The 20555-nt window shown below is 42.3% G+C and overlaps 1 protein-coding gene across 1 annotated transcript in view; it reads left to right on the top strand.

Moving 5' to 3' along the window:
* The first annotated feature begins 1575 nt into the window (after positions 1-1575).
* Positions 1576-20555, top strand: part of LOC124258364 — a 30570-nt gene continuing 11590 nt past the window's right edge. Inside the window, exon 1 of the mRNA XM_046692455.1 lies at positions 1576-1999. Within this exon, the coding sequence (XP_046548411.1) occupies positions 1919-1999 (81 nt within the window). The 5' untranslated portion in view covers positions 1576-1918. The remainder of the gene's footprint in view (positions 2000-20555) is intronic.

The following is a 20555-nucleotide window of genomic DNA, read 5'->3' as shown; positions in this document are numbered from 1 at the left end:
TACACAGACAAACATACACCACACACAGATGCAGGCACACACACACCACAGGCAGACAGACACCTCACACGTAGATACGGACACACACCACACACACACAGGTGCAGGCACACAGACAGGTAGATACAGACACCTCACACGTAGATACAGACACACACCACACACAGAGAAACAGACACACCACACACAGATACAGACACACACCACACACAGATACAGGCACACACCACACACAGATACAGACACACCATACACGGATACAGATACACACCACACACAGATACAGACACACACCACACACAGATAGACACACACCACGCGTAGATACAGACACACACCACACACAGATACAGACACACACCACACGTAGATAGAGACACACGTCACACACAGATACAGACACACACCACACACACAGATACAGACACACACCACACACAGATACAGACACACACCACACACAGATACAGACACACACACCACAGATACATACACACACCACACGTAGATAGACACACACCACACACACAGATACAGACACACACCACACCCAGATACAGACACACATCACACGTAGATACAGACACACACCACACCCAGATACAGACACACACTACACGTAGATACATACACACACCACACACACAGATACAGACACACACAACACGTAGATACATACACACACCACACACACACACCACACACATACATACACACACACACACCACACACACAGATACACACACACACCACACACAGATACAGGCATAGATAGACACAGACAAACACACACAAGACACACAGGCATAGATACCGATAGACAGACAGACACACGCTCACACATAGATACATCAACATAAACATAGATAGAAACAGACGGACACACACACACGAAGATACGGGCAACCACACACATTTTCTGATCTACCATATTAAAACATTTATCCCACTCATAGTGACCCTTTTGTCATTTCTAAAAAGTCCCCCCCCCCGACACACACACACACACACCCTCTCTCACACATGCACGTAATCGTAATAAGGACTATATTATTGTCGACACATTTTGTACTTGTTTGTGCTTTTCCTAGTCTTTTTAGTCTATACATTCACGCCACAATATTACAATGAACATTTTCCCCGTCAGTAAATGATGTCCTATCCAATCGAGGCCTTGTTTTGTAATGTTACATGGATTGAATAAAAACCCCACAATTGTCCACAAATCATGTTTGCATATATTGTAACCATGCATTCTGACCATCGAGGCCTCAAATACTGTATCTTGACAAACAGCAGCGCTAATAGTCTCTCGTACAGACCCTGAAGCAAATATATCCAAGAAAGCCCACACAAGTCTAGAAAATGTGGCAAGTCTAGATTTCCCCAGCTTCTGAAAATGAAGAAAGTCTCAGGGCTCCTATTCATTATATATATTTTTTTTCACTATGAACTTTTTTCAGTAAAATATGTTCATTTCAGAGACTAGTTGTTAGTCTACAGCGCTAACAGCCTTCACCGTTCAGCTACAATGATACCTCCCCGTGTGATGTGACCTCTAACCCTGTGACGTCACTCATGACATTCACATCGGGGTCACGACTTCGCCTGTCCACGTGATGGCTCCGAGTTCCTTGAATGATCTCGTAGTAGGGTGACAGTCGACAGAGAATGGCATGTGTTGGTAAACACAACGAATAGGAGGAGGCTGCCGAGATCTCCCTAACATAAGTCAGCAGATTGAAGATCGTCCATATCTGTGACATCAGTGTGCTGACGAAATGCCTTGTGTCCAATAGTGAATGATATTTTGTTTGTACTACGAACTCCAAGCCGACGACCACGACAACATAGATTTTTCAGTTCTCGCACTGAAAACTTCACAGCAGAGGAGTTATACAGGGGCTAATCCCATACCATGATTTATCAGGTTTTACTAAAAGAAGAAGTGATTGCTCTAAAAGATGAACTCGAGAAAGGACTGCCTGGAACAGCGAAGGTAAGGATCCTGTTAACGTTTTCAGCTAGTCGTCAGTGAATGAGGCCCTCAACCAGTGGGCATAAACGCACAGTCTCCTGTTTGCACACATTGTGTAGTGAAGTCAATTGTTACTGAGGTGTCGATGTGAATTGCGACATCTCCCCTACCGACTTCATCCTCTCCAAAATTACAACATCAAACAAACAAAAATAGAAAATTCGCAACAAAAAAATCCCAAACAATCTAGACTACAGTACCAAATAAAATGTCAAACCAACAAGCTGATCACCGTTATCAACCTGTGTGGTAACTTTAACACCTCGATCAGTGTCAAGCCATTATTGGGATCATTCATGTGTAGCAATAGTGCTGAAACAATGATCACAAAGCTGGTGTGTAGTCTGTAGCAGTATATTGTTTGATTGATTGCTCAGTAGACAATTTCAATACATTACGTGGCGTTCAAGTGGCAGTCTCTACACTGATGATTGCTCTAGGTCGAATCAACAATTTTGTGAACCGAAAACAAGCTAATAGGCCTAAATATTTTACACGACATTCATGTGATTACGATTATGGTGTCGAAGAAATCTAAATAAGATTCGTTCATATACATCACAAACACGTGAAGAAGTCAGTCAGATCGATCAGTTTTTTCTTAGTTCATGTGTAAGGTTTGACATACATCTTAGCAGTCTCTACAGGTTTACCATTCCAGTCCAGTGAGTCCATGGGGTGTATTATTGGGTACATATTTCCTAAGGCACACGAGATCCATAGCTATGGATATTTATACAGGGCACATCAGAATTTCAGCAGTGTTAAAACAGGACAGACGCTTGTTCAATTTCATTTTGCGCCCATTAATGGAACATTGTAACATAAAACGAAACGTTTACAGAACGTAGGCAAATTAGATTTTGCATACAGCATTGTAGCCTGGAAACCGACTCAACTGTATCAACAGGTTGATTGTGAGGTCAGAGAGTGCGAGCGTAACTCATATATATGCTAGTCGGTATCACTAGAGATACCCGGATTATACAGTTAACAAATCTGGATCGGATATACTAGTGGTCAATACTGTGAACATCGACCAACAACCAGCCACTCCAACGGCTGCCGTTAACAGGGCTTGGTCGAGGCTCTGTTAGGGTGACGCACAAAATTTGATTATGTTGTATTTGAGAAGCACACTATGTTGTTTCACACAATGTCCTCACCAGAACCTTTACAATCAGCATGTCTCCACACCCCAAACCCCCCCCCTCAGTATCACAACTGATCGGGTGGCCACGCTCGCTGACTTGGTTGGCACATGTCATCGTGTCCCAGTTGCGCAGATCGATGCTCATGCTGTTGATCATTGGAATGTCTGGTCCAGACTCGATTATTTACAGACCGCCGTCATACAGCTGGAAGATTTTTGGGTGCGTAAAATTAAACTCACTCACTCTCACTTGGATCCTCTGACAGTGGTCCTAAACTAACGTATCACCCGCCATTATTTCGGTCATGTTATGGACCAAGAAAGGACTATAGATATTTAAGACCGGTTTGGTAATTGAACCCGGTTCCTTCAGGTCTTAATTACTATGACATATTTTCCATGTCATAGCAGTTTCTGTTTGAATTTATGAACCAGTGTGCATGTGCCGTTTCTCAGAAATTGCCTGGAATTGATGACCTATATGTAATTCTTACAAGCAGCAGGAAACTAGTAATGACCATGTCATATAGGAAGTACAGAGGCGGAAGTACTGCAGCAGTTATCAGAGACTTGTCATGTTTGTATTTACTGTATACATATGGTGTCTAAACAAACGTGCCCTCATCTTTGATGCATTTGGGAAACAAACATCATTGAGCTATAAACGGTGTAGACTGTTATTATCTTTTCCGAAACCTCAAAACAACATGTATGAGAATACGACATTGGCGTTTGTCTGCCGTGATCTACGTATGTCCGTTCGTGTTGTAAGCGGGGTTGGCACATAATTCACATGTAGGGACATGATCACTTTATGACTTAGTGTGCTTCCAAAACTTAGCTTTTTCACGACAAGCGGAAGTCAATCGTATTATGAATCTGTTTACTCTAAAGATACAGATGTATTCGTTAAGTCTGAAATCTCCAGACAACTCTTGTTACTGTACACGCAGTAAGGACGCTGCCTGTATAATGTATCCTCAGCACTACCCAAGACGACAACATAGGTGTCCCAAAACACTGAGGCCATCATCTTCCCAGCTGAAGGGGACAGTCTTAGCCCCTGCTGGTGTTGGTGGTGACGCTTGCTCTGTGATCGTTCTTTGAACTATCCATAGTCATAAACTGTCCCAAGAACCTCTCTGAATCAGCTTCAAACAGAGCTAGATTTTCACGAAACAAGTGAATTTTGAATCAGATATAAGAAACATTGGAACCCAACAAGCTTGTTGTTCACTCAAAGCCGAAATCATTGTGTTTATGGATGCTATTCTCTCCTTGGTAATGCCTACAAAACTAGCAATATGACGCCAAAGGGGGAAGGGGGTCTCTGAACCACCGAGGATATCGTCGTCAAGGCTCGTTCACCTTAACGTGACATAGGAATGGACAGTCTTCCATAGTGTTGTACTCGTATCGTCATTTGTGCCTGTCGGGGATAGATCGCAATGTGACATCATGTAATGTCCGTATAATATATTTCAGTGTAACTGTGTGAGGCTCCAAACCTATAGGCTCCGAATCTAAGTAGGAAGCGCTACTCAATTCTTTTGACACGTCGAACATTTATCTCATATCATTGTATGTCGTGCTGTCGCCAGACGTCATCGCTGTTAGTGTGACGGTAGAATTAAATAAACGCACACACACAATACGTTGACTGTATATATATCAGGGATGTCACGATACAGTCGCCTCACGATACTGCATTTCTGACATTTTGTGCGTAACAGGCAGCCATCACCTGAATGGCAAGCTCATACCATAGTTCACAAGTCACCAGATATTTTGGAGAGATTACTAGAGAAGGGAAGAGTGAGTATCAGCCAAGTAGCCATCAACCACACTCACCAAGTCAAGTCCTATACGATGTTCTGTATTATACATTACAAGAGAAAAATGTTTTAAGTTCACTTTTAATATTGTCTTGTATGTATTTAACAAATAATGTTTCATATGAAATATTGCTGCAACATCAAAATAAGAATCCATATATGTCAAAATATGAATCGATACCCAAACAAATGAATCTTGTATCGCATCGTGCAAAGCTTGCCAGAGATGCATCGGTGAATCGTGACGCTACTAATATACAGTATCTTGTTTAAACAGAAAAGTAGCTATGCTTGTTTTACTTTAAACACGTTTTTTGTGTCGCCAACAGTTGGTGTATTTTAGACAGCTGTTCCATTTTTTAATGTATCTATATCACCAGATGGGCTGTGGGTCATAGTTGTCATTTATCAATAGTCAGAAAACGTACATCTGTGTCAAATGGAACATATGTGGGCAGCTGCCCCCCTGTGGCGCCACTACTGCACGGAGGCCACACGCCATCCACACTCCAGTAACACTTATTGTGAGATAAAGGCTGCGATGTCATTTTCATGCTTCGCTGTTTTTATGTGGCCAGTTTGATCACAAGGAAACTGACCCCGCCCGGCCATGCGGTCACCAGCTGATCAACGCGTGCATGTTTATTAGTTTACAGGCCATGAAGCAAACCCTCAGTAGTAAGCCATTCAATGCGAACCAATCAGCCTTCTTCACTATAGCGCGGACACGCATACGAGTTGACCTGGCATGTTTGGGAGTTCATATATCAAATGCTATGGTTGCCACTAAGACTCCACCAGAAATCTCAATTATTTTATATATCGTAAGTGATTGTGTTGTTGAAGTGTTCGAAGGTCTCCGCTATATATGAGCATACAAAATTGGATAGAGATGTCTGTGAAAATGAGTTCAGGGTGTAATGAATCGGTAAACTGAGTTGAGAATCTGTTGATCACTGCTGACATAACATAGGAAGCCAATATTTACACCAGACCACCATTGAACCTATACCCTGTGTTACCTGGTCCTGACTATTGGCAATAGTTTCATCTATCTCACAGATAAACAAATCAGGTTTCGAAAAGAGAACTTATTTTCACTGATCCCCTAAGACAAACACCTACAGGGTTGCCATCGATCTTATGGTTGAGCTGTAGTTGATAAGGAAATGCCACTAGCCTACAACCCTGCAGAATCGTCCGAAATCGCGCAGACATGCGGTACGATTATAGCCAGGTCAATGAGAATGACCAACCGATTCCCAAATTAGTGGGCCCATACGTCACATATGCATTCATTTGAATAATCGTCACTTCTCTTACTTCTCAATTATGTTTCATTTCAGGTTTGTAATTCGTAATTCATGAATATGCATGTCGTTAATTGAATAATGACGACAAACTAATCATGTCATGTGTAACCTCCACATGGTACTTCCGGGTTACTCCAGTAGCATTGTAGTAGGATACGACCTTTGTCATAATAATCTTTTATGTGTGTGTTATGATCACATTAGACCTGTGAAGGTCCGGGTCAGAATTGGTCTTCAGTAACCCATACTTGTCGTAAGTGGCGACTAACAGGATCGAGTGGTCAATCTCGCTGACCTAGTTGACACATGTCATCGTATCCCATTGCATAAGTCGATGCTTATGCTGTTGATCTGTGCGGCGTAAAACTAAACACGTACTCGCTCACTATGGTCACATTAGCTGTCAGTGGCTCAAAATCTTTGTAGGTTCGGTGACTTTGCGGATTGTGTGAAGGTACCAGGAAGGTGTTGGAGGTTGCACATACTAATCACTGGTTTGTCTGGTCAGTTATTCACAAGTCGCTGGCATATAGCTGTCAAAACATCCTGTATCACCACCGTTCATCTCAGTCCCAAGCGGCTCGTGTAACATTTAGGTGACGGAATAAGCCGTGTGTACCCGGCTGGCAGTCTTGCATCTGTATGAAAACGGGGCGGTGAGGTAGCCTAGTGGTTAAAGCGTTGGCTCGTCACGCCGAAGACCCGGGTTCGATTCCCCACATGGGTACAATGTGTGAAACCCATTTCTGGTGTTCCTTACCGTGATATTACTGGAATATTGCTAAAAACGGCGTTAAACCATATTCACTCACTCACTCATTGTATGAAAACTGTTGTAGGTTAACACTCACTTAATTTCGTTGATGACGTAATTGCGATGGCCATGTTCATGGCGAGGCAAATGGTTACTGCTGCTTTCAATCACCGATGTACAGTCATGGGACATAAGTATTCGTCAGCCGGAAAAATTCTCATAGACTTGCATGCTGTTTTAGTGTAGCTGTAATAATTTTCATTAATTCAGTTTTCGTTATTTGGTTGTCAAATTTTTCAGGTTGTTAGGAAATCATCTTGGTCACAGATACATAATTTCCATGAAATCTTCCTTCGAGTATTTTCTACTTTGTAGTTACATGACCAACACATACAACATTCTGTATTTTTAACCCATAGACCGCCATGTTAAAAAATGTCATAACCATGACACGCATCAATCAAAGTGTGGTCATTCTTGAAATACTGAATGGAAAATAAAACGGAAATTATGTATTTGCAGCTGAGATGATTCATGACAGGTGTGCAAAATATGACTATGATCAAACGATAAATACATTCAAGATCATTTTTCTAGCTGCACCAAATTAACATGTAAGTCTATGGAAATCATGCACAGTGACGAATACATGTGTACTTATGTTTGGTGTCTTGTGTCTTTATAGTCCCGCGTTAGTTTCCCTACTGCCCTTCCTGAAGTGCTAAAGCCAAAACTGAAGAAAGACTAGATTTACTCAGGTTATCTCTCCGGGGTTCCTTTTCAATTTAAGTGTTACTTTCCTAATTATGTATGTTCGGGACCCGTGAAGATCCGGGGTAGAATTGGTCTTCAGAAACCCATGCTTGTCGTAAGATGCGACTAACGGGATCGGGTGGTCAGGCCCGCTGACTTGGTTGACACATGTCATCGTATCCCAAATGCGCAGATTGATGTTCATGCTGTTGATCACTGGATTGTCTGGTTCAGACTCGATTATTTACAGACTGCCCCCGTATAGCTGGAATATTGCTAAGTGCGGCGTTAACAATCAATCAATCAATCAATCAATTATATGTATTCAGACACTAAGTGTTTGTCCAGTGATGTTCCTGCAGCTTTCCCGGCTCCGGCTTCAGTCACTACTCGTGGTGACCTGACGTCATGGATATGTGTTCATGCTATCAGCCCCTGGTTCAGGACAACTGATGCACTCGTGTAACACCCAGTCGCTAGCAGGACGCTCACGTCTTGAACATTTGATGTGCGGGCTTCACATATATCTGAGGTCAAGAAGTGACAAACAGTAACATTCATTATAGCGCTACCCGTAACATTCGTTATAACGCGGACGATCAAAGGGGTCTTGTAGAAGTGGTGAAATATGCAGGAATGGTTCAACTGCAGATCGATCTGTTGACCTTGACCTATGTGTATCATTACACATGAAGTGTTGCGTGCTAGGGTATGCAAAACTCCAACGTCCTCCACGTCAGCAGACGTTCGCAGATTTCAGACCTGTCGAATTGATCTGATTTGAGATGACAGGGAGACGGTATCTCCCCCATTATTTCACGCATATTGCACATATGTTCGAGTATAATGAGAATGTATTGGATCTTAATCATATAAAACAAGGATATCAAGATTATATATCTAATTAGCATTTGCCTCTTGTAGATAAGGTCGTCGCCTCGAATACAAATTTGAAATCATATTAACTCTGACATATTTACAGATATCGTATTGAAAGGGTAAAGATAATATTACCTTTTGTGTAACGTTTATATTTAGGTATAAACTACGACCCGCCATACAGCTGGAATATTTGTGAGAGTGGCGTTATACAACAACATGAAATAAACCCCGCTAGCGTGTTGTTGGTACACCCACCATTCCTAGATAGTAACAATGCTGCAACATGCTGTTCTCTAATCGTATTATGTCTTTCCTTAGAAAGGAAGTAGACTAATGCTTAGTCTCTGAATATATATAATTTTGATAGTAACAAACAAGCCCATTTATATTGAAAAGGAGCCCTAGGGAGACCAGAGATTCAGAACCTGAAGAAATCAAGACTTGCTTTATTTAGGGCTTTACCACTGCAGAGAGGGCTTGGCAGTAGGAAAACTGTGAGACAGACTAGAAAGGAAGCTGCGGGTGTATTTCTGTTCACATACTTGTGAAGACAATGCTTGGAGTGAGTGAGTGAGTTTAGTTTTACGCCGCACTCAGCAATATTCCAGCTATATATGGTGGCGGTCTGTAAATAATCGAGTCTGGACCGGACAATCCAACCAACAACATGAGCATCGATCTGCGCAATTGGGAACCGATGACATGTGTCAACCAAGTCAGCGAGCCTGACCACCCGATCCCGTTAGTCGCCTCTTACGACAAGCATAGTCGCCTTTTCTGGCAAGCATGGGTTTCTGAAGACCTATTCTACCCCGGATCTTCACGGGTCGACAATGCCTGGACAACCCACCTAAGTGACTATGATGACTTAGGACGTTGCTGATATGACAATCACGGGTTTATCTGGTCCAGACTCCAACTGAAGACCGAGTATGTAGAGCTTGAATAATGCTAAGTTTGGCGTTTATCAACAAGGTTTATTGAACTTGCTGGTGTAGAGAACAGCACAATTATAGTTTCTGTTACTTGAACCCAATGAGGTGGTGGGGTAGCCTGGTTAAAGCGTTCGCTCGTAACACTGAATTCCCGTGTTCGATTCTCCTCATTGACACTATACGGGAAGCCCAGTTCTTGTGTCCCACGTCGTGATATAGCTGAAAGCGGCGCAACTACTTTACTCACTCACTCGCCCGCCCACTTCACGCCACTTGCATGACTATTTATGAGATCATGTTCGGAGTTGTTTATTTCATGTATATTATCTTTATACATTGAATGATTTTGTCATTTTTAACACACATCGGCCGCCCCTAACTGGACAAGTTTTGATGCAGCTGAAGATGGGCGACATAAGGGGCCGTTCATAATTTATGGCTAGGGTGGGGGGTGGTGGTGATGATTTTTATGGAGAAGCATGTACAATGTGAATGACCCCCCCTAAAATTTATGTACAAAATAAGTGACCCCCCTTGCATGTCATGTACAAAATCAATGATCCCCCTCCCCTTCCCATAATTTCTAAGCATAATTTAAACATATTTTTATGTACAAAATTGCTGACCCCCCCTAGTACAGTGCAGTGATGGGGATAGTAGACGCGTGTCATCGTATCCCAAATTGATGATCTGCCTGTCACTGGATTGCCTCATCCAGACGCGATTATCCGCTCACCGACGTTAAAAACGTGGAAATAAATATAATGTGATTTGTTAAGTCATATTCGACATGTTCTGGCGATCTTAATGTTTCCTAAACACTATGAGATATGGAGTTGATTTGCGCTCAGCAAAGGTCCCCCGTTTCAGTCTTTCAGAGCAATACCTTCCATCGACCATCAAGACCTGTTTTCTGTACACAGGAATGAACAGTAATGAGTAGTTATTTTTTAGAACGACCCGATTGTGCAGCAGTGTACAACGCCCTAATGCAATAAGCAACGAGGAAGTGACTCTCGCCAGTGCAGTGTTGAGTACATATGTAACAATGTTATCTATCTGTGTAACATTTCGATATAGATATATCTTCCGGGATGTTTACTGTTTGTTGTTTAACTCCGCACTCAGTAATATTCCAGCTACAGTACAACCAGAAATTATTGAAAAGTTAAGATTGTAATTTTTTTAATATTGTTTTCACTCATTACTCACGTATTAAATGTGAATATTAGCAGAACATAACTCCAGATTCAAAGACAGGTGAACAGTTAGTATTTTGTCAAGTCACCATGGGCAGCAATGCAGGCTTCAATGCGGTGGGGCATACTACTGATCAAAGAAGTTAGAAAGTCGTGGTCCATGCTGTCCCAATATCGGACCACCTCTTCTTTCATTTCAGCAATATTTGTCAGATTTTTCTTATTGACACTTTCCTTCATAAGTCCCCAAACATTTTCTATTGGATTTAGGTCAGGGCTATAGCTTGGACAATCTAATAATGTCATATTGTGGGTCCGAAACCAGACCTGTGAATGCTTTGAACGATGTTTTGGTCGTTGTCCTGCTGGAAAATCCAACAATTTCCATAGAACACGTGAGCAGATGGAACTAAATGTCCCTCGAGAACATCTGTGTACGGCTCACTGTTCATATTCCCTTCAAATACACAGAGGGGCGTTGCCCCTAACACAGATATGCCACCCCACACGTTAAATTTCGGACTGTACTTTGCCCGCTGATACAAAGGTTTTCAGTTTGTTTGGTGCAGAATTTCAGTGTATTAGGAAACAGCCACACAGAACTTTCATCTGAGAAGATCACATTGTCCCAGTTAAAATTTCTATGCTGTAAGCACCAGTTCAACCTTCGCTCCTTTTGTTCAGGTTTCATGATCGGTGATGGAATTCCTCGACTTTTCTGCCAACCCATTGCATGCAGCTCAGATCTAATTGTCTCCTTACAGACAACCACAGTTCCTCTATCAATCTTATCCAGCTTTAAGTTTTCTAAACTCCGTTGTTTGGTTTTAGAAACAGGAATACCAAGCCGCCTCCTGTCACCGACAGTCAATTTTCTGGGCCTACCTGCGCCTCCCTGGTGCTCGATGCCACATCCATTTGCAATATTTTTCAAAACACGATAAACAGTGGACAAAGGGATGCCTGCTCTACTTAAAATCACTTTAGCTAATCTAATGTCCTTGTTATAATACTCTAAAATCAACTTCCTCTTCTCTAAATCATCCATACTGAGGATCACTGAAAATGTCGTCTGCTAGCAAGTAAACAAAGGGGGATAACTCTTCACAAACTAATGAAAAAGGATTAACTGAGTTGTCTCTCTTGAATGAAACCAAGCACTTGATAGCTGGTCAAGGTTCTTTATACTAGAAATCCAATTAATCATATTCCTAAAATTCTCAATAATTTCTGGTCATACTATATATCGCGTTGGTCTGTAAAGAATCGTGTCTGGTCCAGACAATGCAGTGATAAACAGCATGAGCATCGACCTAAGCAATTGGGATGCGGCAACATAGCACCCGTTATAAACACCTGCAAGGGCTAGTCAATTGTTCATGTAAAAAATCCCCACGGGAACTTCTATTACAAAATACCGAATTGTATAAGACACCATCAGACACCATTTTACAGGAAGTGTTCTACACATAAATCTGTTTGAAAGTGATCCCCTGTATGTTGTAACCTTGATCAACTATGAAAACAACATCTTCATCCGTGGCATCACTTCTGACAAAACTATAAATTCCCGATATGTGTAGGTCATCTTACTTTCTTACAAGTTCACGTTGTTGGAAAGAAACTAATGCTACACACGGCCTAATGATTTAATGTATTGCACTGAACATATGTGAGTTCGTATTACGCTGCTTGAATTTCATTGAATGTAAATTAATTTAAGTGAATTCCGACATTTGCCATAACAAAAGACATGTTTGTGGGTCAGTACGCGTTATTCATATCTGTATTCAGTTTTAATTAGAACAATATACTAACGTTCGTTCTGACATATATTTATAATGGTTTCGTTTTGTTTAACGCTAGGTAGGTAATCGTACATGAACAATACCATTATGGTTCCTGCCCAAATCTCTCACATCGTCAAACAGTTAAAAAAAAAAGCCCAAACCATTGGAATTCCTTTCATTTGTTGTGCAGCAGACATCCATCGTATAAGCTTTTTCTTGACTTTTTTACGTAATCTGAAAAAATCGATACGGTAAACTTGTCTCAAAGGAATTGCTATAGATTATAGCGTTAATGGTTGACGAAACGGGTTTATTCCTAGGTTTTGCTTCATGTGCGTGTCCGCCTTCTTGAATTAATGGTTAAATGGATACTTCCAAAGGCTTAAAGGTTTCGCAGGATCATTAGTCAGCCAAATGTCTTATCTGAGGATCTTTATTACGTCTTGCCGAGAACACTTTTGTTACTACAAACTACGAAAACATGTTAATAATCTTCTATGTGCATTATGAAAAAAATCCTTTGTCATTTAGACGACGTTTGTTGGCTGTGTCCCATGTACTTTGCTCGTGTCGCAATGCAGTTGACGGCGGCCGAATGTGTATTGGATGTTTTTAATAGTGCTCATATATCGGCGTTTTCAAAGCTGAATATCGCAAACAAATGTAAACGTGAGATGGACTCAGTAGCAGATACCGTGCATGGTGACTGTTTGACTTGTCCGTATACAATGACTATCGATTGATATGCTGTGCAGAGTGGTCCTTCATGTCGGTAGTTTACGAGACTGTGGAGGTCTTCCAGCATGCAGTCCACGTCGCCTGTCGGTGACATGCAGCTTACCAGGCTGATCCCACACTGCAATATGTTTGTTGAACGTTGTTGCCGAGATTCGCCTGGGACGTGCTCGGACACACGTCATGAGGACAGACACTCCTTGCATCGAAATATGTGCGCATAGACCGACGTTCTTAAGGTAGAGAGCGCTCAATATGAGATCCTGCGACACATATGGCCATTTTCCGAAGGTACATTTCTACATTTCTGCGATATATTCTGCAAGACACCTGCCGGTATTTCTGTCCATGTACTGTCTAATTTAGACGATATCCACATTACCCTGCTCCTGGATATTCTACACAGCGACATAGTCTCAGCTGCCTGGACAATTAATTACTGGATGTCCGTAGGCATTACTTGACACCACAGCACCATCTCTTTAACGTCATCTGGAAGCCCATATGATCTTTGCTTTAAATTTGTCAGTGTGAGTTTAGGGACTGAAACGTGGACTTACTTTGCCCTCCTTTATTCATATCTCACCATGACTGGGGCATTTCTTGAAAGGGAAAGATGATTTCTATACTAACGAATTACGAGCTGACGTGGCACATGGACCATATTGGCTTCAATTGCCCACAAAACGAGCTCTACGACACGTACAGTACCACAGATAGGCATTTAGTCACATGACCTCCTGCATGCGCATGTCATCATGGCATATCCTCAACAGAGTGGTGCCTGCATCATGGTCACCTCGGACATGTTCTCTTCATGGGACAGGCGCGTCGTGTCAGCAGTGACTGGGTGCAACTGGATGCCTATCTACCCTTCACTCATGCCTACCTTAACTTACACTCTTTATCAATCATGCTTGCATGCCATGCTTAACACATGTTCTCAGGTATATTATCGCAGCAGCATTTTTTAAACCAAGTCACAATATTTAACCTTTAGTTGGATTATTTTTGACTACGGGACAATTGGCTGCTCGATAAGAGCGCTCATCGTGTTCTTTTCAGTGATCTCAGGGGCTTACACATGATTGTTGCTAAAAACGTTGGGCAAGCCCTCAATACTTTCTAAATAATAAAGCTTTGCAACGCATCGTACTTACCCAATACAACTGGCTTGCTACGCGCCGTCAGAGAAGGTTGTAGTCGGGGGGTTTGTGTGGGAGGTTGTGGTGGAACCGGGGTACAGAGCCTATCCGGGACACTGTCCATGATTATTATTTACTGACTGCGATATGTCCTACCTTCAATGGTGTGTTGAAATTATTCAGTGCAGGATATGTAAACTGAGTGTATATAGTGTTATCGTATGTTTTGTGGGAATGAGGAAGGAGAGCATGGTTTGATCCTATTCACGGGCTGGTTGGTCTGCGGTAACCTCAGCATGGCAACCAACAGCGATCTGTCGAGGGTTATGGCAGAAAGAGATTCCCCAGTAACCTGACGACGGTTCCTGCTGAAAGATTTCCTGTCGAACGTTATGGCAGAAAGAGATTCCCCAGTAACCTGACGACGGTTCCTGCTGAAAGATTTCCTGTCGAACGTTATGGCAGAAAGAGATTCCCCAGTAACCTGACGACGGTTCCTGCAGAAAGATTTCCTGTTGAGGGTTTCCTTAGAAAGTAAATCCCCTGTTTCCTGGCCAGGATTTCCGTAGAAAGAAGTCCCCCAGCAACCTGTGCTTGTCAAGCCCACTAAAATGGGAATCGGGTGGTGCGACCTTGCCTGTACGACTTTTGCAGGTGTATTCCCTCCCGCGGTCGTGAATCTTTGCGCCCCATCTACTGGTTTGTATGGCCCAGAATATACATATACCTGGATTACTGCTGACTGACATGAAACATCATCAACCCACTCCTAATGGTCAATTCTTTCTGAATGCTGAATGAGAGATAGTTACAACGATAAGAATCGCCTTATGCTGTAATGTTCGCCAACACGACAACTAAGACGCACAGACACCTCCGACCGCAGTATGTAACCATTTGACGGAATTATATCTGAGCTTGGTGTCGGGAACACCCCAAAATAGTATCGATCCCCTACCGCCAGACACACATGGAAAGCCAGTATTGGAAATATTCCACAACGCAATGAATAGTGAGCAGCAACGAGATGCCTTCTTCAGTCAGAATCTGGAGGTGAAAACTAATTTGACTACGAGTGGTTCACCGCTCAAAAGCCAGATGTGTTAGTTGACCAGTCGAACTGACTCGGTGGCTGGTAGTCTCATCCGAACATTGAACATAAAGGAAATGAACGGTTGACAGAAAGAAGTACAAGCCATGCTTGAGTGGTGCTATGACAAAGGCCCTTGCAGATGTTGATGGAAGGAGCTATTATCCAAGCTTATGGGATGCTATAAAACCAACCCAACAAAGCTTGATAGACGGAGTTTAGACTTGCACAAGTCTCTAAGGTAATAATTAATAGTTCAAATGATAAAACCCTATAAATAAAAAGAACACATTGTCCCTATACCATGGCGTCCTTGTACTGTCCGGGTATACAGACTTGCCTCTTTTTACTATGCAATACATCCACGGACACAGCACCGTCCAGCCTTGGAGCAAGGCTAGAACTGAGCTGTAAGCCATGTCTGTATGGCACTATGACACAGGTCTCAACGTAGGTCAATAGAAGGAGTTGTTACATTATACACGAGATCAACGAGACCCTTCTGCTTAATTCATTGAAATCCATACACTTACACGTACTTGGAAATAACAAAATGCTACCTTGTAAAACCCGGACATGTTATGCACTGAATAGCAGCCAAAGAGAGCTGTACATAGGGTCATAGGTTTTATGGGGCGTATGGTAATCACCAAGAAGATAATAGAGGATACAAAGAAAGCTGCACGGTCATCCTACTGCACGTACGTGTACACACTATAAGGTAACACTGTTTGATGCTGTTCCCTGTGGTGTCCTCCATCTCGCAGTCACATCTCTGAGAGGAAGGGAAACGAGTCGAGTTGGACGAGTTAGGCTGTTTCACGTATCGGTAACTTACCACCTTGATACCGAGTAGTTAGGCAGTTTCACGTATCGGTGGCTTACCACCTTGATACCGAGTTAGGCAGTTTCACGTATCGGTGGCTTACCACCTTGATACCTAGTTAGGCAGTTTCACGTATCGGTGGCTTACCACCTGGATACCGAGTTAGACAGTTTAGTTAGGCAGTTTCACGTATCGGTGGCTTACCACCTTGATACCGAGTTAGGCAGTTTCACGTATCGGTGGCTTACCACCTGGATACCTAGTTAGGCAGTTTCACGTATCGGTGGCTTACCACCTGGATACCGAGTTAGGCAGTTTCACGTATCACGTGGATCGGTGGCAGTTACCACCTTGATACCGTTAGGCAGTTTCACGTGGCTAGTTAGGCAGTTTCACGTACCAACTTGATACCGAGTTAGGCAGTTTCACGTATCGGTGGCTTACCACCTTGATACCGATAGTTAGGCAGTTTAGGCGGTTTCAGTTTCACGTATCGGTGGCTTACCACCTTGATACCTTCAGTTTCACGTATCGGTGGCTTACCACCTTGATACCTTGATCACGTATCGGTGGCTTACCAGTGATACCGAGTTAGGCAGTTTCACGTATCGGTGGCTTACCACCTTGATACCGAGTTAGGCAGTTTCACGTATCGGTGGCTTACCACCTTGATACCTAGTTAGGCAGTTTCACGTATCGGTGGCTTACCACCTTGATACCTAGTTAGGCAGTTTCACGTATCGGTGGCTTACCACCTTGATACCGAGTTAGGCAGTTTCACGTATCGGTGGCTTACCACCTTGATACCGAGTTAGGCAGTTTCACGTATCGGTGGCTTACCCTAGCTAGTTAGGCAGTTTCACGTATCGGTGGCTTACCACCTTGATACCGAGTTAGGCAGTTTCACGTATCGGTGGCTTACCACCTGGATACCGAGTTGTTTTTCTTACTCCGAGAAGTGAACGTTTATAAAATGACACACAAATGTAATATTAAATTGTCTATCCATTGGTATAATTTCACGTGCAAATGCTGAGGCAGTTTGAACAACCGACGCTTCTTAGTGTTTTCCGAAATTTTGTTATGAGTTAAAATGTTGACAGTAAATGTCTTCGCTTTTTGTCAGACTCGGGGAAAAATACACCCTGAGACGATGTTTTATTTGGCATCCTTACGGAAAGTATGAGCGAACAAAATACTTCCTGATACCTGAACGACAGAAGTAAATATCAAATGGATATGCGTGTTTATGTATAACGTTATACATTCAAAAAGTAGAATGGCTTGTCATAAATGATTCTGATTTTCGTCTATGATGTCAGACGGCGACAGAGAGGCATAACGCTGACAAGGAGGCATAACGCTGCTATGCTTAACACTAGGCTACTATAACTCATGTTAGTTTGGAGAGAATTTGCTGTGGCACTATATTTTCGTGAGGTTTCGTTCACGATAAAACCAAACTATATCCAATACAAACATCCACATTGAAGCCCGCTAGCTATTGGTAGTATCACAAGTATCACAAATTACATGAAACGTTGAAATCTTACAACGTGAGAAGTCACGTAATGGCGGAATGCCCTGTTATTATAAACAAAGTGAAAATGAGAAAAAGGAAGAAAACCCAACAAAACAAAACAAAAAATTCTATGGCTCGGAATTAAGTATCATTCCAATATTAATTATCAGGCATAAAGGGATCACTTAAGGTACCACTTGGGTACCTCTTGGGTACTGCTGGGTGTGCAATTATTTTGTGACTTTAGCCAAATGGAACGTTTGATCATGTTTACTGTTATTTCTCTTGAATATTGATATCATATGTATACTAGTCTGTCTCACAGTCCCTGAACCACATTATGTTCCCTACTGCCAAGCTCTCCATGCAATGCTAAAGCCCTAAATGAAGCAAGTCTAGATTTCCTCAGGTTCTGAATTTACCATTTCACTGGGCGCCTTTTCCTTTTAAATGGGTTTATTTGTTACTATCAATATTATATACTAAGCGTTAGTCTAATCACGTACGCACAATATCAGAAAATAAGACTTTTGGGAAAGTAATTTCCAACAAATATGTACAATATAATTTTCAATGGCCTTTCCAATGTTAGGATGATAGCGACTTACAAAACGACAGAAAATACTTTTAGACATCAATGTCTTGCCCTCCCATTAGCAATCAATGAAAAATTACATAACATTGTAAATGTCGTTCGAGGCGTTCACACTCATCGTCACCTTGGCCTGTACTGGCTCGTACAAAGACTAACAACTAGTCTCTGAAATGAACATATTTTACTGAAAAACGTTTATAGTAAAAAAACAAATATATAATGAAAAGGAGCCCTGAGACTTTCTTCATTTTCAGAAGCTGAGGAAATCTAGACTTGCCACATTTTCTAGACTTTCTTGGATATATTTGCTTCAGGGTCTGTACGACAGACTAGCTCGTACATTGAGATACACGAGACGGGGCCCAGCCTAGTGCTTTCATCAGCTAGATGCATAACGATGACACACAGGGACGGGTAGGTGGTGGTTAACTAGTGTCGCCCAGGGCGATGCATCACCAACATTAACATCATATATAATATTGTAGGGGCGGTGGGGTAGCCTAGTGGTTAAAACGTTCGCTGGTCACGCCGAAGACCCGGGTTCGATTCCCCACATGGGTTCAATGTGTGAAGCCCATTACTGGTGTCCTCCGCCGTAAAGGCGACGTAAAACTAAATTCACTCACTCACTCAATTACTGTAAGTTGATGAAACATTTTCACAAACAGCTGACACGAAGCTCTCCCGCCAAAAATGAAACGTACTTGATAATTCATGACGGTGTGAAGACGGGCGTAGGAACAGGTGTGTGTGTGTGTGTGTGTGTGTGTTTTTCCAAGACGAAACTACAATATCATTTTGAATTTCAATACTTTTCACACACACACACACACACACACACACACACACACACACACACACACACACTGAAAACGTTCCTACGCCCCTGGAAGATAATGTACTTAGTTCATGTGAGGTAATATGGTCGTGTGGAAGATAATGTATGATGATAAGTAGACGCTAAGTTCGGGGCAATTTGCAGTTCTGGCAAGGCTGGTTGAGTCGAAACTAAATGGTTATTGATAGTGTGTTATGCATTGTGTAAATAGTGGTTTATGAGACAGTTGAACTCGTTAAACTAAGCAAAGTATAGACTGAAATGGCCTTGGATCCGAGTCCCACTTTTAAGCTTTATGGATTTTAGTACATGTATATTTTTATGAATTGTTTTTTCATAATTTACTGCAGGGTGTTACATCGGCATACTTCATTAATGGGTGATGCACCTGCTACTGACAAATAGCTGAGCACATCGCCGCATCTAAACGGCATGCATACAGATTCAGGCGGCATCAGATAAGCATGGTCACCACAATGAGTTGACTGTTACTATGGCCAAAATAACATTTATCTGTATGTAGATATGTATTGCAGGTTTGAATGATAATACTCGTAACTATCCGAAAAATATTGATGCTTTACGTTTAGATATAAATGATGTTACGTATATTCGTGTGGCGTGTCTCAGACCAGCGCGGTTGCTGGAATATTGCTAAAAGCGGCGTAAAACTACACTCACTCACCCACTCACTCGTTTCGTGACGAGCTTACAATAAAGATGCACCTGCTGTCATCCCTGATTCGTGATTGTTGTGTGTTTGCCGTGATTGTTGTGTGATTGCCGTGATTGTTGTGTGATTGCCGTGATTATTGCCGTGATTGTTGTGTGATTGCCGTGATTGTGACATATAATATAATAATAGGAACACAGGGGCTTGTAACACAAAACACTAGCATCAATGTATATATTTTACATAGAGCTAACGGGGCGGTGGGGTAGCCTAGTGGTTAAAGCGTACTCTCGTCACGCCGAAGGCCCGGGTTCGATTCCCCACATGGGTATAATGTGTGAAGCCCATTCCTGGTGTCCCAGCCGTGATATTGCTAAAAGCCACGTAAAACTAAACTCAGTCAGTCAGTCTGGTGTCCCAGCAGTGATATTGCTGGGATATTGCTAAAAGCGGCGTTAAACCCAACTCACTCACTCACA

This window comes from Haliotis rubra, unplaced genomic scaffold, assembly GCF_003918875.1.
Source record: "Haliotis rubra isolate DU_JTF1 unplaced genomic scaffold, ASM391887v1 Scf69, whole genome shotgun sequence".
NCBI lineage: Eukaryota > Metazoa > Mollusca > Gastropoda > Lepetellida > Haliotidae > Haliotis > Haliotis rubra.
This window is presented reverse-complemented; position numbering and strand designations above follow the sequence as displayed.